The following is a 23,731-nucleotide window of genomic DNA, read 5'->3' on the forward strand; positions in this document are numbered from 1 at the left end:
CTCAGCACCCGGGACCGACGTCGGCCGAGTCCCGTTAGCAGCATCGGGGTGCCGTCTGGGCACTCAGGCCACGGAGCAGTGCACCCTGCGCACGCGCTTGCGCGGGAGGGCGGAGGGTGGGGGAGGGCCTGGCAGGCGGCCTGCGGCGCAGGCGCGGCGCCACAGGAGGCGGGGACGTGGCAGGGGCGGGGGCGGGGTCGGCGCGCGCGGGAAGCGGCCCTGAGGTTCTCGCAAGGTCCGCCGCTGCCGCGGTCGCCGCGCGTCATGGCGTTTTCGGTGCCCGGCTACTCGCCCAGTTTCAAAAAGCCGCCCGAGACCTTGCGGCTGCGACGGAAAAGGGTCCGGAGCCTTGGGGCCGACCTCTCTGCCGGGGAGCGACCCGAGCCGGAGCCCCGCCGCGCTGCCCGGGCGGCCGGGCTGCCTCTGCGCCCCTTCCCGGCGGTGGCGGGCAGAGGCGACGGCGGCCCGGGCCCTGCCGGGAGGAACCCCTTCGCCCGCCTGGATAACCGGCCGCGGGCCTCTGCGGAGCCCCACGACGTGCTGCCCCGCGGCCCGCAGCAGTCGCCGGGCCCGGTGAGTGTGGGCACCCGCGGGCGAGTGCTGCGCGCTGGAGACTGGGGAGGTAGCTGTCGTGTTCGAGGAAGGAGATGGACGCGGGGCCGGGCCGGTGTGTGCGGGGCGCGGTGCTGCGTGAGGGTCGGGTGTTGGGATGTGGGGAGCAGCCCCCTCCCACCCCGGGTGGCCGCTGTGTCCGGGCGGATGGCGAGGGTGCAGGTTCCCTAGAGGTGTAGACAGCAGTGTTCGGTGCGCAGATGCCCTCAGTGACCTGCAGCTCAACCCCGGTGGTTGATTTGGATGCGCGGGGCACCCGCGTGCACAGCAGAGGGATTTGTCCACCTGGTGAGGCTGAGCGCGGACTCCTAGCGAACGAACCCCACCCAGTATTTACAGAGGTCACTTCTGTAACCTCAGTTTTCAGATTCTAATCAAGAAAATGATTTGCTCCTGGAAGAGAAATCTGAAGGAATAGCCGCTGCCGAATCCATCCAGGTAATACTTTTTAAATGTCATGAGAATGTACCTTCCTGTAACATAGACACAGGTGTCGCTGAGAGCCCAAGTGAGGTGTCCTGGGCGTGACCGGCTGGGGCCCTCCCCGGGGCAAAGACCAGAGGCAGTGCCAACCTGGGCACACTTAGTTTTTCACTGATTCTTCCCACCCAGTCCCCACGCCCCCCTCCCCAAGCCCCTCTCCCCAAATGTGGCCTCCCTGAACCTTGCTGATGCCACCAACACCTCCACGGTGCTCTTCCCTGCATGCGGCTGCTGTGGCAGGCCGGTCAGTTCACAGCCATCCTTTTGACCCGGGTCCTTCTTTTCTCTGGCTCTGCTGGAAATGTTGCCCCTTTTGCGTGTGCACGTGTGTGTGTGTGTGTGTTGCCACCTGAAAAAATTAATGTGGAGAATACTGTTGAATTTGCCCACAGTAGCCCCACCTAAGTTACCTGCAGGGTCACCTTAGCCCTGGTTTCAGAGTCTTTGTGGCTTAAGGGGTGCTTTTTAAATACTTGGGGTATTTACTTCTGCTTTGACAGCAACATCAGTAGTAGTTTCTGTTTCTTTCATTACAGAGATGAAAATAGCACAGTGCCTTTTGTAACTAAACTGCTCAGAGAAGGCCGAACTGTTTACCCTGAGAGTAAAATGGGTCTCCACCACCACCTCCCCATTCCCTCTTCCCAGAGGCAGCTGCAGGGAGCAGTCCATTGTAGCTCATTTTCCAGACCTTTCATGGTGTGTGGTACCTTTTTAGTTCTTATGCACAGTTTTTAAAATTTTGACATTTCAATAATCATGTGTATATTACCTAATAAATGTGTAGACGGGAGGTTTGTTCCTTGGTACTCCACTAATTTTTGCGTTTGTTCTCTAAAAGACTTCCCGTGGATCACTCTCCGAATCTGACATTCCACCCGCAGAGAACACAGAGCTGCCTGCAGACTGGAGCATTAAAACTCGCCTCCTTTTCACCTCTTCTCAACCCTTCTCCTGGGCGGACCACTTCAAGGCACAGGAAGAGGCTGAAGGCCTGGTGCAGCACTGCCGCGCGGCGGGCGCCACCCTGCCTCAGGGCCTGCAGGTGGTTCTCGCCAGAGCGGCCATGTGTCCCAGTAGCAAGTTCAGTGTAAAATTGGCTTCTCTGCAAAGTATCAGACACATTTCTTTCTGTTGAATTTTTCTCCTGACATTTAAAGTCACAAAGACTTTTGTGTCTTTTCCCAAAGACTTTTGGGAAATTTTGTATTTCCCAAATGATGCATTTATATAGTTTTTAATCAGATTCAGTAACTGCCTGTTAAATTTAGAGACCTGTCCTGAGAAATAATGTTGCAGCAAGGCATAGTTTCAACTAAACCATTCCTTTGTAAGGTCTTTTGAAAAATATAAGGGAAAGAAATGAAAGCTATTTTACTGGTTTTTCTCATCTAATGAATACTCTTGTTTAAAATGCACCAACTCTTGCTACCTGGATGATGGCCTGTTCTAAACTTACTAGAGTTAATGAGTTCGAGTAGTTTTAGAAGCATTACTTTCAAGCTGCTCATTAACTCAAACTAGGGTAAAAGGGATTACCTAGAAGAGATATTGGTACATCTTTTTCAGTGAATCAATCAGGATGACCTTGTATTGGCTGCTGTTCAATGTTGGAGGGGGCAGGGTCGAATGGTGTGTGAGCCACGCACACGCACGCTGCCCTCCTGATGAGACAGACAGGTGTCGTCCTCAAGGGCGGTCAGGGCAGGAGAATGTTCCCATTTGTGTGTGAGTGTAGACTGCAAATGCTGGCAAGAAAGGTTTTCCCAGTGAAAAATAAACTACAGTTTAGCTCCTCTAACAGTTATTAACACTTTCCTATAGGAAACAGAAAAGATAAATGTTTGATATCTTCAGTGTCTTTTTAATGAAACTTCATGCTTCTAATGGGGACAAACCTGTGCAATGTCTGTGGATTGCAGGATCCCAAACTTTCTACCGAGCTGCGCTGTGCTTTCCAGCAGAGCCTCGTCTACTGGTTGCACCCCGCCTTTCCCTGGCTGTCACTGTTCCCTCGCATCGGGGCTGACAGGAGAATGTCGGGAAAGACAAACCCTTGGTCAAATGATGAAACGCTGCAGCGCATTCTAATGAGTGACTGGTGAGATTCCTAAAAACCCGCGCAACCTGGGAGTGAATTTCCATCTCAGCAGGATTTGCTCCTTGTTTTATTTATTTATAATGTGGGATGTTTACTGGTAGAAGGATCTCCATGGACTTCTGAATGATTTTATTGAAACCGTTAATAACCAGCACTTAAATGATTTACTTTTCAGCTCTTATTTCACTCTTTATGCAGTTATGAAAAGTAAGTGTTTGATAAATACACGTAAACATAAAATTCTGTAATATTCTCTGCAGAAGCTGCTAAAGGTATTTATCAACAAGTTATCAGTTAAGTTCCATTAAAGAGGTGGTTGTGCTCACGTGGTAAGCACTGAGCATTGAGAAGTTACCGGCGAGCCCCACCACCAGGCTCAGTTCGTCAGAAGCCACCTTGTCTGTGATGGTGGAAAGTAAAGCCACTGTCTGTAATATTTGACTTGCGTCGCAGTGTCAAAGTGAGTTATGCAGTGCTAATTAGATGTGGAGTTCAAGGTTTAATCACCTAAAGAAATTCCTTCTCTTCACAGGTCTGTGAGCTTCACTTCTCTGTACAACCTTCTGAAGGCAAAACTCTGCCCCTACTTCTACGTGTGCACCCACCAGTTCACTGTGCTCTTCCGTGCCGCAGGGCTGGCGGGGAGCGGGGTGGCCACGGCACTCATGGCCCCTACGACCAGAGGCGTGAGAGAGGCCATGAGAAATGAAGGTAGAGCCACAGGGCAGAGTAGGGACTCCAGGCACACACCAGACGCTCCACTGAAAGTACCTGTTGTCGGTTGAATTGTCTTTTACTGGTGTTACCGATGTTATATTAAGGAATATTTTATTCTTTTCTGGTTCTTGTGTTGGCTATTTAAGCTGTCTCTTACACATAGCTTTAAGTTGATGGAGTTCCCTTCCTGACCTCTAAACACATACTGGGTTGCAAAGCCTCTACTGAATATACTCCTCCAGAAATCCCTTTATAGTACACATCAGGTACCCCTTCTAGTAATAATTTTCAGACTGGGTCAGCCCATGAATGGACCATGAGGTCTGTTTAGTAGGTTCAGTCGGCACTTACTGAAAAAATGAAACAGAGTAGAATTTATTTTATGAAGGAACACCTTCATAAAATGAAGTGAGATGGTGTTGTTTGCTGAACCCTTTAATTCGAGGAGAAAGGGGTGTTGTGGGCTGCTAATGTAAAATAATACTGAATGTAAACTGTAATTGAAAAAATAAGAGAAAGCTGGAAAGCTACTGCCTTGAATCATTGAGTGTAAAGACAGACATCTCCAAATCTCATACTGTAAAAGTAGGGTACACCTGTTAGATTCTTTTAAATTATAGTGAAGAAGACTCAGTTATGTTTTTCTGTTCTCTCGTGTAGGTATTGAATTTTCTCTGCCTTTAATAAAAGAAAGTGGCCATGAGACAAAAGCTACTGGAACAAGCCCAGGACACGGGAAGTATGTGCTTAAAGTGCCCACGTCACCCGTGCCTTAGTGACACCGTGCTGCAGATCTGTGGGGCGCACAGCTCTGTGACGAAAGGACTCTAACTGTAGTGATTTTCTAGGGAGCAGGCGATCAGTGATGAGGATGAAGAAGAAAGTTTTTCCTGGCTGGAAGAGATGGGTGTGCAAGATAAAATTAAAAAACCAGACATATTCTCTATCAAGCTGTATCCTTTCATTTGCTATTAAGTAGAATTGATTTTATTGAGTGAAGTTAGTGAGCAATGCAGTTTTGACTGGCAGTTTTATTTGACTGTAATCTTAAATTATCTGAAGATCATATTAAACCTAATTCTCTTTCATGGCACTAAATAACAAACCCCTAAGTACCAATAAACTATGGAGAGTTATGAAGCTATATTTTAAAAAGTGAAAATATTTCATTTTGGTTAAGTTTGTGAAGGGAACAGAACATACTTTAGACCAAAAAGAAGGTTGTGTTAGATGTCAATTTCTAGCAGATTACCAGGTTATAGAAGAGTCATTTTGATTTAAACAGATGCCTTGCGATTGCAGTGAAGACTGAGTCGCAAGAGGGTTTCCCGTTTGGAACGGGGAGAGGGGTCCCCACTGCATCAGAGTCCAGGTAACTGCTTCTCCCCTGGCTCGGGGTTTGCACCTGCAGTTTCCTTGATTGATGTCTTCAGGCGGAAAGAGAAGCATGAAGTACAAATGGATCACAGACCTGAGTCTGTTGTGTTGGTGGAAGGAGCAAGCACCTTCATGTTGCTGAATTTTTTGATCAACTGTAAGAGTTTAATTGCTGCTTCAGGTCCACAGGCAGGACTTCCACCGACCCTCTTGTCCCCGATTGCCTTCCGAGGTGCCACAATGCAAATGCTTAAGGTAATAAAGGAGGGGGAAAAGAAAGCAATTCTACACTGATCCTCATAACCTAGCTCCTTTTTTTTAAATAACTTTTTCGATTAAGGTTGACATACAATGTTATGTCGGTTTCAGATGTACAACATAGTGATTAGACGTGTGTATCTCAGGAAGTGATCACCCCAGTAAGTCTAACAGTGTCCACGCGGTAACGTATGATGTTACTGACCAAGGTCCCTGTGCTGCACTTCACGTCCCCAGCACTTTGTACCTGGCCATCTGCATGTCCTCGTCCCTCCCGTTGGCAGCCATCCATCTGTTTTCTGTATCTGTGAGTTTGTTTCTGTTGTTTGTTCGTTCATTTTGGTTTTTTTAGATTCCACATATAAGTTAAATCAGATGTGTTTGTCTTTCTCGTCTGAGTTCACTGAGCATGACGCCTTCCGGGTCCATCCATGTTCTTGCAGGTGGCAGGATCTCCCTCTTTTTCATGGCCGAGGGGATCCACTGGGCACGTGCACCAGGTCTTTGCCCACTCGCCCTTCAGTGGGCACGTAGGCAGCTCTGACATCCTGGCTCTTTCCAGTGCTGCAGTAAAGGAAGGGATGCATGTGTCTTTTTGAATTAGTGCTTTGTGTTTCTTTTGATAAAATACGCAGAAGTGGAATCACTGGGTCCTTCTTTGTTTCTTGTCACAGGCTTTGTTTTAAAGTCTGTTTTGCCTGATACAAGTATTACTACCCCAGCTTTTTAAAATTTCCATTTGCAGGGAACCTCTTTTTCCATCTCTTTACGTTCGGTCTGCTCGTGTGTCCTTCGATCTGAAGTGGCTCTTTGTAGGCAGCACGTGCAAGGGCCTTGAACTCTCACCCGAGTCTCGCGTCTCAGAATTGGGGCATTGACTCCATTTACTTACACTTAAAGTCCTTATCGATAGGGATAGTCATTGCCATTTTATTCATCTTTTTTTTTCTTTTTCTTCTTCTTAAAGGCCTTTAATATATCTTTTAATACTGGTTTGGTGATGAAGAACTCCTTTAGCTTTACCTTGTCTGGGAAGCTCTTTATCTGCCCTTCAATTCTGGATGACAGCTTTGCTGGGTAGAGGAGTCTTGGGTGTAGGTCCCTGGTTTCCATCACTTTGAAATACTTCTTGCCAGTCCCTTCCAGCCTGCAAAGTTTCTGTTGAGAAATCAGCTGGCAGGCTTATGGGAACTCCCTTATAGGGAACTCCCTGCTTTCTCTTGCTGCTTTTAAGATTCTCTCTTCATCTTTAACCTCTGGCATTTTAATTATGCTGTGTCTGGTGTGGTCCTCTTTGGGTTCATTTTGTTTGGGACTCTGTGCTTCCTGGACTTGTGCATCTTGCTCCTTCACCAGGTGCGGGAAGTTTTTCATCATTATATTTTCAAATGCGTTTTCAGTTCCTTGCTCTCCTCCTCCTGGTGCCACTATGGTTGATGTGTCGGTACACTTGACATTGTCCCAGAGGCTCTTTCAACTGTCCTCATGTTTTAGATTCTCTTTCTCTTTCTTTTTCTGTTCTGATTGGGTGTTTTCTGTTTTTTTGTTTTTTTTTTTATCTTCCAGGTCTCTGGTTGGATCCTCTGCTTCATTTAATCTACCGTTGGTTCCCTGTGATGTATTTTAATTTTAGTCATTGAGCATTCTTATAACCAGTAGATTGCTTGTCTCCGCTTTGTTCTTTTTCTGGAATTTTGTTTTCTTCTTTCATTTGGGCCGTGTTTCTTTGTCTCCTCATTTTGGCTGCATCCCTGTGTTTGTTTCTGTGTGTTAGGTAGAGCTGCTACATCTCCCAAGCTTGGTAGTGAGGCCTAATGTAGTAGGTGTCCTGTGGGTCCCAGTGGCACAGTGTCCCTAAGTCACCTGAGCCAGGTGCCCCCTCCTCAGCCTAGGCGTTGTGTGCACTATCCTGTTGTAATGGAGCCTTGGTTGCTGTCAGCATGGTAACAGAAGAGATTGCCTGTTAAGCTGATGGTCTGGGAGGAGTGGCCTCAGCAGCAGCAGAGACCCTGCTGTGCAGGGGCTGTCCCCATGGAGAAAAGCGGGCTCGGGGCCCGCGAGTCCGCCCTTTGGGTGTGTGGTTTGTGGAGGTGGTTAGGTGATGCTCTGGGGTGGTTTGAAGCTGGCCACCTGGTGTGTTGGTTCTGGGACCTCTTGGAAGGGACCCTGACACAAGCCAAGGTCAGGCACTCCTGTACCCTCCCGCCCAGGCCCACCTGGTGTGAGCTACAAAGTGATCTGTGGCTGGCTGCCTCCCGTCCTGGGCTTGGAGGTGCTATAGAGAAGCCAAGCTGCAAACCAAGGCTGGCCACCACTGGGCTGGGCCTGGAGCCACTTAGCAGGAGGTATAGGGTGTATTGAGGCCAGGCACTGCTTGTATGAGGTTTGTGACTCTGAGAAATTTGGGGCGAAGTTCCATTTGTATGGGAAAGCTGCTGGAAGTGGCTTGGGCGAGGCAGGTCTTGGGGAGTCACCAGGATGGGGTGAACAGTGTGAGCCAGGTTTGTGGAAACTCAGGCCTGGTACCTGTCTGTACGGACAGGCTCTGTAGGGGAGGGCTGGGATGGTCCAGCAAAGGAACAGTGGCCTCTGCCAGCACTTCTGTCTGTGAGAAAGCTGCCCCTCCAGCCCTCACACTGAATCCGGGCTGTTCACTTCCTCCCTGCATGTCCCTGGTGCCTTTCAAGCTGCTGTCCCAGTGCTGGACCTCAAGGCAAGTGAGGCTGTCAACAAGTAAATCTATGTGCAGGCCCTTTAAGAGCAACACCTAGGGCTCCAGTGGCCCCCACTGCCTCTCCCACTCGGCCATAATCCCCACTGGTTTTCACAGCCACAAGTCATAGGGACATCTCGGCACTGGAACCTGGGGCTGAGGGCCCTGGTGGGACCCCTTACTCCTCAGGGAGCACCTCTACATTGGAGATAGCCGTCCCAGTTTGTATCTGCCACGCCTGGGTGTGGGACCAGCCTGTTCACCTTCTGTGCCACTCCTGCCAGTCTGTGTGGCTGTTGTTTTGATTCCCTCATTGTAGGACCTCCATTCTGCTGCGTTTCAGGCAGCTCCGAGTGATGAAGATTCTGTGGTTCAGCTGTAACTTTGATGTGGTTGTGGGAGGAAGTGAGCATAGCACTTTACTCTGCCAGCTTGATCGGGTAACCTGGCTTCTTAAAAAGTACTTTTCTTTCTTGATAAATTCTTGAAATTGGGTTTCGTAACTCCTAGCATTTTTACCTGGTGCATATTTCTTTTTTCTTTTCCCCAGTAAATTCTTTGATGTAAATTTATGTCAGGATTTACATGAAAACATACGAATTATATAAAAATAATTTATTAAATGTATTTGGCAACAAAAGCATTTTGGTGTTAATCTCCTTTTTTGCCTAAGTGGCTTGATCTACTTTGTCTCGTTTCTTAACCAACGAGAGAATATGCCCAAGAATGTTAAATTGCAGTTCTGAAAAACCGGGTCACGGGTAAGTGAAAGGAGTAACTGCCCAGGTCCCTCGTTTTATTGCACGTTCCAGATGCTGCACTTGTTACAGATCGAAGGTGAGGCCTTCCCCCAGTGGGAAGGTCACAAGCCGCTTCATTGCCGCAGTCTATCTAGAACCAGCCCTGTAACGTGCTTGAGGTGCCATATGCCCGTCGTTTTGAAACACTGTGTAAATACACCGTCTGTACAGAATGTTAATAGCAATAGAATCAATTTTTTGGTTTCTCGGTATTTTGTATTTATTACTGAATCAGAATGACTACGTGAAAAAAATGGTCTTTTCTAGAATGTGCTTAAACTGACAATCTTGAGAACTGGAGGACAGGGTATGAACACATTTCTGGCTAGGGACAGAAGCTTGCGAGATGACAACCGTCATTTCCCTTTTCCTTGTATTTGTTGGAAGGCACGAAGCGTGAGTGTGAAGACACAGGCGGTTTCTGGATTCAGGGATCGGTTTAGTTTGGAGATCACGGGTCCTGTCATGCCGCACGCGCTCCACGCCGTGACCATGCTCCTCGGGTCCTCCCAGAGCGGCTCCTTCTCTGCGGGACTGTGCACACACGAGCCAACTGCCGTGTTCAACATCTGCCCACCTGCGGACAGAGTGCCAGCGCAGGTACGTACATGGTGGCACGCTGTTCGCTTACGGCCAGTGTCCTCCTGCGGGAGTGGAGGGGGTGGCTTACGATGAGCCAGACTTTGCTCTTACTGACTACGCTGGACTTAATTCCACGTGTAATCACTAAAGGGACCTTGTGAGGGAAATCCTAGGAGCTCAGGCTGTTCTCAAGCAGCAACTAAATTTCCCAAAAAGGGCAAGTTCTTTTGTCTTCTTAAACCCAGAACTTCGTACAGCGTAACTCCTCTACTGTAGAGTATTTTGGGTATGTATCTAACTCTGCGGCCTTGCACTGTGGACACACTGAGGTTTTTATGTGGGCGCTACCAGGACTGCAGATGTTCCGGTCGGCTCCTCTGGGTGACCAGAGACAAGGCCCTGTGTTCAGGGTCCCGTGGTGACTACTTGCACCATCATTCAGGACTGGCGTGCTTCTTACTGACCTGTGTCTGCATCTCCACAGGGGACTGTTCGTGAGGAGCTCGCCCGCTGTGGGCTGCACCCTAAGACTCTGGACCAGCTGAGTCAAGCACCAACACTGGGGAGGTCGGCCTTGCGGAGCGTGGAAATGAGCAACTACTCGTGTAGTTGGAGGTCCTGACACCAAAGTAAGCCTAACAGGAATCTGTGAGGAAAAGGCCTCCTGGCGAGGAAGTTCAAGATTCTAGTACCTTTCGCTTTTAAACTTCATTTTGGAAGTTAAAAGAAAGGAATATAACTTTAAAATACTCAAAATGTTTACAAACAGTAGCATTTATTACATGCACTAGGGAGTGGGGTTAAAGGTTTCAGATCGTTATTTTTAATTACTCAAGTATGAAAGCCCAGTTTTTAAAAACCTCAGGTAACTTAAATGAAAACTCTAGATCCTATGGCCTAATTATAAACTGGAGAGAAAACTGAAATCATGTGTTTCCTTTCAAATGGGAAATGGAGGTTAACTCAGTATCATTTACTTCTGAGCAGAACTGTTTACCGGTGGACCTGGCTTCCAAGCGGGTGCTCCCGTGTCAAAGGGAGAAAGCAAAGGAAATGTAGACAGTGTGTACCCAACTGGTTGTTGATGCCTGAGTTGCTTTCTTACTGATTTACAATCTCTATTTTCATACATACATACATATATATATTTTTTAATGCATGTTCAGCCAGGTAAAGAGTACTTTGTATTCCATATAGAATATGTTCAACTATCACGGCAAAGTAGTATTTAATGTGCTTTCAGCTATTTGTGTGCGTGTGTATAGTTCATTTCCTTAAATAAAAATGCTTAGAAATCTAAAGTATTGGTAAAGAAACAATAGTATTTAGTAAAGAAATGTGTTCGCTTCATAATGCAGAAAATAAAACACCACAATTGTTCCAGAGAAGTTTATATTTTGGGCCTTGAGATTTTGAAAATAAAGTTTAGAGACATAGCATATGAATACCACTGTAATACACATGAAATATTCTATCAGACCCTAAAAATCAACGTAAACTTAAACTTTCTCATAGTCAACAAAATAGTGGCTGGATGCCAATTTTATTAGGTAAGTTGGTTACAGCATTTTAATTATCATTTTACGTCTATCTAGGTGTAGCTGAAATTCAAAATGCACATCAAAGTAAAACTATGTCACAACTCAATGCCGTACTACATGGACTTGGCCTCTGCAGTAGAATTCTAGTCGGACTTCATTTTGACTCCCTTCTCGTGGCCCAAGTGGCTTTGACAGGAACGCAGGACTTAGTGCTGATTATCACACAACATACCACTTTGTTTTTTGTAACTTCTACAAAATTGTGAGGGGAGATGGTGGCGTTAGCCCTGTGGAACAGATCTTGCTTGATCACCTCCATAACACTGGCCCCAGTATCTGTCCAGCAGAACCCATTGTGAACTAGTACAAGGTGCACAGCCCTTCACTGATTACAGGCAAGTGTTACAGCAGCCTAGCCATAAGAAGGGGAGTTACATCATAGTACAAAATACAGTATAAAAGCGTAATTTAACATTCCACACAGAAGATTACGGATGCCTTCAAACAATTGTTTGGATGTTAGCCACTTAAACAAATACATCACTAAGGTAAACAATATAAACATACCAAAACCCTGTATGGTTAAATACAATTTCCATGGTACAAAAATCAAAGCCTGGAGATGTTTGTACAGATTGCTTTTTACACAATGTCTTAAATTGCCAAATATTTACAACATTAAAGAGGAAATACATTTTGATGCAGAGTAAAATTATCTGAAGTGATTAATATAAAACCTCAATCTATCTACGTGAGGCACTCCTGAAGCAAGTGGCATTAGCCATGAGGTCCTTTGGTAAAAGGCCCATTGCTTGAAGAACCACAGTAGCTGCTGTGGCTTTAGCATGCTTCTTATTAGGGCTGGCAAAGCTGGGCTGGTAAGCGCTTCCATTTATCAATACCTATTCAAGAAAAACATACAATTGGGCTGGTAAGGGCTTCCATTTCTCAATACCTATTCAAGAAAAACATACAATAAGAACAGCATCAAACTTTAATATCTATTAGCTTTTTACTTTATCACTAAATGCTAGAAAAATAATGTAAAACCTAAAACCCATACTTATGTAATAAGTCAAATTATTCTCAACCCAAAAAAAGCAAATCGTTTGGGGGTCTCCAAATTGGGGAAAAAAAACTGATACAACTACTAAATTTCCCACTTTCACAAGATTTTGCCCACCTCTTCCCCCTTCAACATATTTTTTAAATAGGGCTTTAAAGGGTCATATTAAAAAGCATACTTAAATGTTTAAAAACCCACCACTCTACCCATACATATATATACTCCCAACCCACAAACTATATCCATCTTCTGATCATTTACTTCTCCCTCACCCTCTAACATTAAAGTCATCCAATAAATGTACACAATTAATGCAGAAATTTATATTTACCCTAAAGAGAAAATGCTTGCGATGATCAGGGCCACTGTCGTGGACCAAGAGGAATTCAGGTGGCTGCCACCTCCTCTTATTGCAGATCTCCATCAGGGCAGACACAGGGTGTTTGCCTACAGAGAAAAGTAACCAGTCAGTAGTTATTTCCACTGCCCATGGCAACAGATGATGAATTCAAGCTTCAGGGGGGGCAAGCGCGGGCCCTCACCTGACAGATCTTTCATTGCTGCAGAGAAGTTCCCGGATCTCTTCTGTGCTCGCTCTCCTACAGCCACAAGACCTTTAAAAAGAAGTCAGCATTCACTAAATTATTTCAAAGATCACTACCAACTACAATGCAGTACAACAAAACACCCACGCCATAAACGCACTCAACACACACCCCCACCCTTGCTTCTATATCCATCATATGGACTCCTGTTTTGCTGTTTCAACATGTAAATCTACATATTCATATACCTTGATACTGGAAATGACACAAAATGTTCAGAAAACAAGAGCATTTAATATGTGAATGTATATATAAACTAAGTGCCATAGTTATCAGTGACACCAGATCTGTTAAGTTTAAAAAGGTGTTGCTATTTATTGCAAGTGATTTCTAAAGGCTACTCATTCCTTTCAAACTGATGCTCAGTTAAGAAGTATGTTTCTCAAAAGGCGAGAATTTCAGGTCACACACAAGTGAGCAGCAGTATCTGTGCACAAATGGAAGCCTGTCCTGACTTAACCAAATCCGTGACGTGTTCTCACAAGACAGCACCACCATCACTGCACAACCCCCCTTTCCAAAGCAGACTGGCCAGGTTACTTTCCAAAATCACTGTTCTCCCAACTTCTCATTCTGCTGGCACACTCTCCCAAACCCAGCCCATGTTTCAATTCCAGAGGACGCTCCTGGAACCATGCGGCACATCCAGACGTTTTCTTCCCATAAATTATCTTCTCATGACAAAAAGAATCTACTCAGTGTGTACGAGCAATAATGCATCAGTGGGACATAATTTGTGTAATAATCCCTTTTTAATATAATCTCGTTTGAATTAATGCTACATCATAGGATGAGTCCCATGTTATTTCCAGATATTTTCGAGTATCATTATGAGAGTACCTTCCCTCCTCATTTGAAATAAACCGCCAACACAGTATTCTACATGGAAGACAATGTAGAAATTCTGATGCAAAACAAATTTTAGAAAAACAATTTCATCAGAGCTATTTGGTTTCCTCAGTCATTAAGACAGAGGAACTTAAATGCATTTAATTTCAATTTATCTATGTGATTACAAAGATAAGGAAAGTAATTTTCATTTTAAAAGTCTGGCTTAATCGGGCTTCAATAGTCACAGAGTTGGCGTTCCCATGTGATTACACTCAGGACATTATTCTCAGGGAAGAAATGATTTTTAAAAGGTACAAACTGGCAGTTACCTGCCACTCCAAGCACACCTTTAATACTAGTAACTACACACAGGCCGCACAGACCCGGGTGTCTGAGGACAGCAGCAGCAAATACAGGCGCCCCACACTCAGGGCACTACTGGCAGCTGGTCCACTCCCCACCCAACGGAGCTCAGTTACTAAGCTTGAAGAGGGAGATGGAAGGTGGCCACAAAGCAGCACTTTAGTAAGAAATAAGGAGAAATGTGGGATAAAATATCCGAAAACAAAGTCAAATCCTAGAAATAATAAATTCCCCGTTAAAACAAAATGGCCACTTTCTAAACAGATTTTAAACCACAGATACAAGAAGAGTTCCATAATATTTGGCAACTAATGTAACAAAGGTGGTCTTTTTAAAGTTTATTATTTTCATTTTTTTCCATATGTATTTATATGAACTGCTAAAAACAGTCCAAGTTCCCCAACTTCCGTGCCTCCAGCTCGGGATCAGAGATCAAAAGAACATGTGAAGGGGATGAACCCCATCAGGGGTGTCCAACCCGCGGCCCAACACAAAATCGTACATTTTTAAAAACTGTTTTTGCTCATCAGTTTTCATTAGTGTTTATGTATTTAATGCATGGCCCAAGACAACTCTTCTTCCAGTGTGGCCCAGAGACACCAAAAGGTTTGACATCCCTGTACGATAAAGGAATAAAGTATCCAAAAAATTTGTTACCTTTTCGGTCGGTCTTAAAATCAACTAGGATAGGTTCCTTATTTCCTTCTTTGTTTTTTCCTAATCCTTCTCCTTCTCTCCAGCCCATTTTTCTCATTAGAACGGCTCCCATTCCTCCAGTTACCGGGGCTGCTCTTAAGAACTGATCCTATCCAAAGAAAGAAAGGTAAAATGTCCCCATTTTACAGTTAGAATTAGACTATAAACTCAGTGTAACTTTTTAAAGAGGAATCTTATTTTCCTTCTAGATCTGTTCCAGTTGTTACAGCAGTTAAATTCAAATACTTATACATACTGTCGTGTGCATGTTCTAATTGTCTCCACATTATCATAACAGTGTTTGAGAAATTCAAATAAGGCAAATTAAATGGCAGTTTTAAAACAGTGGCCCTCGTGCCCCTCCAAAAATAAAAAATCAGAACACTCCTGTTTTCGTCCACTATTTAGGTTCACTGGTATCTCTTCTTAGCTTGCAAAATAAAAAGAAGGCAATGTTAAAACAGTCATTAATTGTCCCAGGTGTACCTAGTTAATAAATAAAGCCCAGAAATCATTTAGAAATAGTATGGACACTGATGAAGCATACTGTTATCACCCAGTTTTCTTCCCCATTCTACCATAAAGCAAGTTTAAGTATTTCACTGAGAAAATCCCTATGAAGCAAAAAAGATAACTCTTTAAAATCAATTTACACAGTAAGAAATGGAAGACAAACACATAAAATACCCTGTAATCATACCAAACTGAATTTGAATTCCTTTAAAACCTAGCTTGACGTTAAAAGACTTGTAAAAAACTCCTTAAACGTTTACATACCTAGGCCTCGGTAGCAGCAGTGTTGTGAATAGTAGGGCTGGCACTGACCGGGGCAAGAAGACAGCTACAAGGATTTGGCCCTGAAACAAGTTTCCATACAGAGGGGTGAAAGTTCACAGGTTATTCTGTGAACAGTCATCTCTCTTGTATCCAACCCACTGAACCGTAATTTCCATCAAAGCAGCAAAGCACTTAATGTCGTTAAGATTCACAAGTGTATCACCAGCAGAGTCACCGGTCAGTCACTTCTCCTCACTGAGGAAGAAGCACGCGATGCCCCTGAGAGCATCCGTGTGCACACGGCAGACGAGCCCTCGTTCCACTGTTGATCGGTGTGGCCACTTACAGAAAATTCTATGATGTAAAATCTCTAAGTCATTCTTTATTTCCCTTGTTATTAAATTCTAAATTTACATTCTCTAGCAAGCATGTAGCAGAAGTCATTATCAACAGAGTGGGAAAAATTCTGCTAAATCTAGAAATAGTTTGCACTAATCATTTTCCTGTATTGATAAGTTAATACCAAAATTTTTTCATCTTGTTTTTTTCACAGGAGTAAAACTGTATGTTATTCTCCCCCAGCTTTTCAATTCTATGCTGAGGGAGAAAACAAGCCAGTGATCTGTGTGACTAGACATTAAGTTCAGCCAGGTGCTCTGATGGAAGGAGGCAGCCATGGAGGTAAAAACACACCCCTGGTTCAGTTCCTCATGTGGGGCAGGCCATGCAGTGCTGATGTACTGAGAGAAAAGTTAGCTGGCGCTCGGGAACCAACTGCCTTGTTGCTACACACCTAGAATGGCTTTTACTTACTTCCAGGTTCATCCGCCCCTCTTTTCCAGGAAACACTCCTAAAAAAAAGGGCAACTGTGCAGAGTACATACAAACCCCCAAATAACCCAGGTTTCCATTCTGTAATATTTTGTTTCTTTACCCCAGAGAGTGTATACAGTTCACCAAAAAGCTGATTAATCTAGTGAGACTACAGTAGTAAACAATATTCATCAGGTCACGTTCAAATCATTCCATTCCAAAAAATAAATAAATAAAGGCTCTTTCAATCAGTAATCATTTTAGAATGTTTTACTGCCCCCCCCCCGAAAAGATAAAACTCCTTTTTCATCTAAGAATAAACTGCAACAAACTGGAAAAGAATAGAGGGATCACTGATAGTCCCAACGGTTTATAACATGGAAAGAGGTACAGGGAACAGGGTTTATAACAAGAAAGAAAAGGCCAAACGTTTTTCTAACACAAGTAGACAGTTTTATGATATTTGACAGTAAAGTGTTATTTTCTGTTGCCTAGCAACTTTTTCACATGTTCTATCTAATTTTTATCAGTAAAATGTTCCATCCTTGATATTACTAGCAAATATTCTTCATGTAACATACAAAGAATTTTCCTGAAAGCATTCCTTTCTTCAGGAATTTAAAAATTTGGATGAACATACCTTTATCTCATCCTAATTTTTTCAAAATTACATATTTAAAATGATATAATTTAGTTAAAATCAACTGCCTCCAAAATTTGAAAAATTTTTAAAATTAAGGTAAAATTCAGAGAACTAACTGAATCTATGAAAGATTCTTTTTTTAGTTAACATGTTGTTTAGAAGTATGTCAGAAACATTATAGATCAGTACTTCCTTATATACAGATTTAGAATAAAATTCTGCAATGGAATTGCATTAAAAAGCTTCTAACTAGTTAGTAATGTACACAACTAATTATGATGTACCTAAACACCATATGAGCTTCAAGTCTCACTTCCTGAAGCACTGAGTACTCAGCTTCAAGATTAAAAAGTATTAGTTTTAAAGAATCAGAACTGTTAAGTAGATGTACATTTATAATTCGTCCCAATGAGTGAAAGCCATTTTTCAACTACTACACAAATCACTTTCATATCTGATATACTGTAATTAGTCCAAAATTATTTCAAACTTAGAATCTGCTGAATTCTTGTCTTTTTTCCAACACCAACTTCCCAGTAAAAACTATGTAAGTTGTAGTTTTTTAATAAATCTATACATTCAATATACACATAAGAGTGCTTATTTCCCCCGCAAATGGCAGGCAAAGTAAGAATGTGCTTTATATTAATTTGTTAATAAGAGAATCACCAGAGATAATGGTGTCAAAGCTAAAATCACTGTTGAGATTAAAAGGTCCAAGCAAGCAAAGTCTCGTTTTTTCAGGAATCAGCCCGTTCCCCCGGCATCCATCACATTGCTAATTACTACCCACCCGGAGTGGCAGGACTGGCCTTCAGGTGACACGTGGAGACTGATCCCACGTCAAGTACTTGCCCATGATCTCAAAAGGAGTCAGGAGTACAATGGGGTAAAGAAACCTTCCCAGCCCATTGACCACATGGCGTCCCAGTCACAGCACGGCTGTGCTGCCTGCACTCCTGAAACACGTCACCACCACCCACCCACACAAGCTGCATCCCTTCACGTCGCATTCTCCAAAAACCCCTTCTCAACCACCTAAGACTCCCCCAACAACGAGGCAGCCGTAGGTGGAGTTCACAGGTCTCATTGCAGGAATCTGAAACCAGCAGCACCTACATCTTCAGAGCACGAAGCGCCGGTCCTCTCCCTTGAATTTAGGTCTCATATATCCTGTTTTGTTTTGTTTTTCATGAGATCAGTGGTTCTCAAGTTGAGCCTGTGGACCACCAAAGGCCACCAGGCCTACATGGTGGTCCACAGAGAATACTCTCCATCCCCATCCCACCCTTCCCCCTTCAGCAATGCCCACCCACGCTCCAGCCCTCCTCCCCCAGCCTTCCAGTCCCATGGCAAAATCATCACATGCAGCACTAATATGGGGCCTCCCAACTACTTGCTGTAACCAAAGCTGACAACCACAGGGACCTGAGCCTGAAGATGACAAGAGGGGTGAGGCACAGGGACCAGGGGAGCTCACAGGAGGGTGCAGGCACTAAGGAAGGGGAGAAAAGGGCACAGGAAAGGAGGAGTGGCTAATCGGGGTGGTAGAGGGCTCCACCAAAAAAAATAGACCTGTAATAAAGTATCCCAGGATGAGAAAAAATTTGAGAACCACTGCTTCGAAACCGTAAGATTAGAAGTCCAACAGGAACCGTGGAATATTCTGAACAGCACCTGAGACACATTATGAGCATTCAAAACAGTTTAAAAAGACCACCCCCCAAAAGACCGCTAACAGCAAGAATAAAAATAACCTCAGGATAAAACCGAGCGGCTCTTGAGCCTTAGTTATGCACTGGCCATTGTCTCATGACTGCCGTCCGTCTTCAGGGTCCATCCTGGAGTACACACACACAGCAGGTTTACTCAGGAACGCAGTGAGAGTCCCTGGCCTCTCGGTGCATTTTTAATACAACACATCCGTAGGAGCATTATGTCATGTACCTTTTTAATCCAGGCTTGGGCGCCAGTGTTGGCCAACTGCTCCTGTGTCAGGACCTGCACTCCCGTGCTTCCGGTGAACTGGCCCGGGATTGAGTTGAGCTGAGCCCAGGCATCGATCTGGAAAGGAGAAGGCAGCTCCACTCACTAAATGAAATCTCCTGTTCCATTTAAATGCCCTGGCACTCACAGTTTAAATTCTCAATGAAATGTTTTTAGTTTCTAGAAAGGTTGAGTACCAGGCTTAAATATTCTAATTTTAGACCATATGCTGATTTTATTTAGGTTTCCTAAGCATTTCAAAGAAGTAATTTCACAACATTCAATGAATCCCATTAATGACATTACTTGAGACAAGCCTCTAACAACCAGAAGGCTCACCTACCACAATCATCCTTCCAACCAGCACCCAAATGCAGGAAACAACTCATACGGCAAAGGAGCCCTATCATCCCAATAAATGTCAGGACATCCTGAGTTTTTCATTACTTTCTTGGAAGTATTATAAATCAAAAAATTTTGATATATGCCTCAAGAGAAATGGCTTCTTTAAAAATTGTGCACTGTGTTAATTATCATTTACTGTGGCAATTAAATAATCAGATGTCGTTCACTCAACTTTGTGTATTTACTCAACACCTGATAGTGTCAAGCCAAGCATTTATCTGTGTGAATGTGCTGTTTCTAGACAGGTACACCACAGAAAGATAGCAGAGAACAGAAAAGCTGCCTATTGTTAAACACTCATGACTGGACCCAGACTGACTGGGTTTGAACACCAGTTCCCTCACTTCCTGGTTCTGTGAACTTGGGCATCACTTAACCCCTCTTCCTCAGTGCCCTTCCATAGAGAGCAAGAACTCGTAATAGTACCTCTATCCCACAGACCTATTATGGGCAATTAATTATTTTTACACACCAGATTACAAACTCAGTGAGGGCACGAAATGTTTTCTTTTATTTTCTCAAGAAACGCTTCCTGTCATATAGTATCCCATAAACACCAAATGGAAGACCAGGCCCTAAAGCACCTTCATTTAAAATAAGCTAACTGAAATGATTCTTCCTTTGGTGTTCAAGATAAGAACCCATATTTCAACAGCATGCCATCCATTTTACTTATGTCACAATCTAGTAAGTGAAAATCTCATTTAGACATTAAAACTGCTACATACCCGTTCCTGAGCTCGATTTAACATGCTCATGGCTTCAAGGTCAAATGCATTTTCACTGAGTCTTTTCTGAGCAAGTGCCCGCTCACTCATTGCTGTAGAGATGTCCACAGGCTAAGAAAGAAAACATAATTATCTCAAATTATGATAAGACCCCCTAAGTCCTGAAAAGTGCACATATCTTTATTTGCTACCTGTGAAAAACAAAACGATAGTCTTATATGCATTAACAATTTTATCTAGTAGGTGGAAGACTCAAAAAGGTAAAAGCAACTTAAGAGGCAGACAAGGATTGTTTCAGGTAAGTCACAAAGTATCAGGGGAAGCAAAATCTGACCGATTTATTTTCTACAGTATCAAATTACAATCACAGAAAACAGTCTCCAAAACAATAACGAAAGACTTCTGCAGTACACTGAGAAGTTTTTAACTAGTTTTGTTTGAAGTATGAACTTGATACTCAGCAGTTCTCACTGCACTCCGTTAGCAGAGCCTGCAGGAGCAGGCCGCAGGCCACTCTCCGGGGCTCTCCTGTGCTCGTCTGCAGGCCTTTTCGCCTTGGGCTTTCCATCGCATTTGGTCTTAAGAACTCAATTTCATCAAAGAATATGTTATTTAAATAAGTGTGCCTTTTGTATTTGGTTTATGTACATTTATGACCAGGTATAATACTTCTGTGTAAGTACATAAACTAAAACACTTAAAGATGTTTGAAAAGTCTTACATCCTCCTTTCCAAAGTTCCATGTTCTACCAGTGGAAAATCTCATGCTAATAATAATAATAAGCAGGTGACTTAATGATTTAACTTTTAAAAATGTTTCATACTGTCAAGGAAAAGTCTTCAAAGTAATCTTTAGAGCAAATTCCCAATTTGTCAGGTCTGTGGAGGGCTCTCAGCCCAGAAGGAAAAACCCATCGAGCAAGTTCCTGATGTTTTTTTATTCTAACATTAATAGCTCAGGTTGATTTGTACCAACTCATTTATTCTGAATAATTGGTTTTCTTCTAACACAACATAACCATTAATAGTTATTTCACTAAGAAAACTCCCTTTTGGAAAATGCTCATCTGACATGGGGAAGTTTTCCTATGTTTATATGCAAACAATGCTTAGGAAGTACTGCATGGGGATGACAGTGAAGCAGCTGCTAAGGATTTACATAAGAGACTAAGTGAAGCCTACCTGTAACTGGACTGTATATATACTGTGTATAAAATGCTTCATTACAAAACAAGGCCTATATAGTAGAGAAGGGTGTATGCCTATGAGAATAATTCTAACTTTTCTTAACTGTTCCTAGTTCTCTTGCTGAATCACCTAATATTTAACAAAATTTTCCTTACAAAGTACAGATTCTTATATATACCTTCTTAAAAATGAAAGCAAAATTAAACTGAATTCATCCTGTACTGTTTATTCAACTATTTCTAGATCTCATAAAGGTGTTAATTTCTTAGTCAACTTAATAAACTATCCGAACTAATTAGAATTATCTGGGCCTATAAGAAAGTCAGACTAACACACTAAAAAAGTTTTTATGACCCTGGCCAAGTAGCTCAGTTGGTTAGAGCACCAAGGCTGTGGGTTTAATCCCTGAATCAGGGCACATAAAAGAATTGCCCAATGAATGCATAGATACGTGGAATAACAAATTGATGTTTCTCTTCCCACCCCTCTTTTCCTTTCTCTCTTAAAAAAGTGAAACTTTCTGTATGTTAACTTTTCTTTTCTGTTTTAATTCCAACTACTGGGACTGCCCAGTTGGAATATACATGCCTTTGGCCTACCTTAGATGTTTCCTAAAACTCTCAGGTAGTATTATAGAAGTAATTCTTAAAGGGCCACCAACTGTATCTCAAGTACTGTTTATTAACATTGCCAGAAATGCTTTGGATTTCACAGCTATCTATAAATTTGTAAGGATGTTCCGGCATAAGTAGTGTGTTTTATTCTAAAGTTGAAACTCAGAACAGAGTGGGGAAAATATATCTACCACCCATTCCCAAGTCCTGATCCCCAATTTCAAACTATAACTTAGCCACAAAAATATAATTATGACTCTGAAAACTCCAACTTTTCTAGAATAAAATTCATTCTTCCCAACTGAAAAGCAAATTAATTTTTACCTTAATACTTTTTTTTTCTTTAAGCCTTTATTAAAGAAGCAGGTAACCTAATGCTTCAACATTTATCTCGAGGATGAAACTTCTTTCCAATCTCAGTAATGTTTTATGTTAAATTCACATCTCACTCTAAAAATAACTTTAATATAAAAATCTTGACACCTAATGTAAATTTAGATAAAATCACAACTAGTTTTTTTCCTGAGGCAATAAAATTTCATTTATTCTTCAACAGGCTTTCAAGTGAGCTGCAAGTTCATGTCAAAACTTCATTAACAAATAATAATTTGACTATTAATTTCATATTCCTATAAAATGTGAAAATAGGAACTCAATAGATCAGGATTATCTTAACTTCTTAAGGATGCATCAAAAAGCATGTTTCCAGGTCTGCAAAAGATACGCAGTAAGGCATTAAAAACTCAACTATATGATACCCAAAGCATTCCTATTTGAGGACTTGGCCAAACATCATGTATCGGTGTAAAACCAGTTATCCCTTACAGCAGCACTGCCCAATGAACTGCCTACAGTGACCATTAATGAGCACTTGAAATGTGGCCCACCCAATTAAGGAACTGACTTCAATGGCTGGTGAGTGCTGTATTGGCATACACACATACATGTAGGATAAAGTAGACTATATTATATTTTGGACCTTGAGAGCCTTCAAATCTTTCAGTGTTGCTCAGAAACAGGAACGTGTGAAAGGTACCAAAATGACGCTGAAGAGCCCTTCTAAAAATGGGGGAAGCCCTGGCTGGTGTAGCTCAGTGGATTGAACATGGGCCTGCAAACCAGGAGACTGCCAGTTCAAGTCCTGATCGGGGCACATGCCTGGGTTGCAGGCCAGGTCCCCCATAGCGGGGCACATGAGAGGCACCACACATTGCTGTTTCTCTCCCTTTTTCCCTCCATTCCCCTCTCTCTAAAAATAAATAAATAAAATCTTTAAAAAGAAGGGGGGGGAACCTTGAACCCTATAGAATACTATTATCAGGTTGTCATAAGAAAGACTTGTTTCCACTGATAGATACACTATAGATTTTCTACCTAATGGATAAAATATAATTATCTAAAATACTTATAGTTGTGTAATAATATTCTAGCCATTATTATGGGGGGAATGTTTCATTTCCTTCTCCCTAGGACTTGTTCTAAAAGATGAAATCTACAGTGCCCTGAATAATTCCAGTTCTATTAGGAAAAACCTGCCCGAGCTATTTCACCTTTCCATTTCCTTGACACAACAGGTTGCTTTGCTACCTCTTCTATAACCAAAAAAGTGTCGGGAATAGTCAAATACATAATTAGCACCATGAAACATGCGTTCACCTAAATTACAATCACATACATTATCTTCTTCATTTTAAAAATCCTTTTAAGTCAATTTATTTCCCCCTTTTATTAACCCAACTGTTTACACAGAACAAATATCTTAAGTATTTCTTAAACACATAATGAGAGGATATAAAATACAAATTATTTTCTACACAGGTAATTCCAGGTAT

At 42.9% G+C, this 23,731-nt stretch overlaps 2 protein-coding genes across 7 annotated transcripts in view; one reads left to right on the plus strand and one right to left on the minus strand.

Moving 5' to 3' along the window:
* The first annotated feature begins 202 nt into the window (after positions 1 to 202).
* On the plus strand, positions 203 to 10,962 carry DONSON (DNA replication fork stabilization factor DONSON). 2 transcript variants are annotated; one of them, XM_037127156.2, is made up of 10 exons: positions 203 to 573; positions 973 to 1,050; positions 1,937 to 2,140; positions 3,018 to 3,196; positions 3,729 to 3,907; positions 4,574 to 4,652; positions 4,762 to 4,866; positions 5,347 to 5,545; positions 9,449 to 9,661; positions 10,128 to 10,962. In XM_037127156.2, the coding sequence occupies exons 1-10, from the start codon at positions 265 to 267 to the stop codon at positions 10,263 to 10,265; spliced, it is 1,683 nt and encodes a 560-aa protein (XP_036983051.2). In that variant the 5' UTR covers positions 203 to 264; the 3' UTR covers positions 10,266 to 10,962. The 2 variants fall into 2 exon arrangements, with proteins under 2 accessions (XP_036983051.2, XP_036983052.2); XM_037127157.2 differs by lacking the exon at positions 203 to 573 and adding an exon at positions 1,632 to 1,794 and having other exon boundaries at positions 976 to 1,050.
* Positions 10,963 to 11,018: 56 nt separating this feature from the next.
* Positions 11,019 to 23,731, minus strand: part of SON (SON DNA and RNA binding protein) — a 32,566-nt gene continuing 19,853 nt past the window's right edge. The window contains exons 7-12 of one of the 5 annotated variants that reach the window (XM_037127149.2): positions 20,098 to 20,208; positions 18,926 to 19,042; positions 14,707 to 14,854; positions 12,793 to 12,864; positions 12,582 to 12,697; positions 11,019 to 12,086 (exon numbers count right to left, since the gene is read on the minus strand). In XM_037127149.2, the coding sequence (XP_036983044.2) occupies positions 11,928 to 12,086; positions 12,582 to 12,697; positions 12,793 to 12,864; positions 14,707 to 14,854; positions 18,926 to 19,042; positions 20,098 to 20,208 (723 nt within the window). In that variant the 3' untranslated portion in view covers positions 11,019 to 11,927. Of the gene's footprint in view, positions 12,140 to 12,581; positions 12,698 to 12,792; positions 12,865 to 14,706; positions 14,855 to 15,522; positions 15,603 to 18,296; positions 18,820 to 18,925; positions 19,043 to 20,097; positions 20,209 to 23,731 lie in introns of those variants that run through there. The other 4 variants (XM_037127150.2, XM_037127151.2, XR_005079855.2 and 1 more) reach the window with 4 other exon arrangements.

Source organism: Artibeus jamaicensis, unplaced genomic scaffold, assembly GCF_021234435.1.
Source record: "Artibeus jamaicensis isolate MK-2021 breed Jamaican fruit bat unplaced genomic scaffold, CSHL_Jam_final scaffold_474, whole genome shotgun sequence".
NCBI classification, from domain to species: domain Eukaryota; kingdom Metazoa; phylum Chordata; class Mammalia; order Chiroptera; family Phyllostomidae; genus Artibeus; species Artibeus jamaicensis.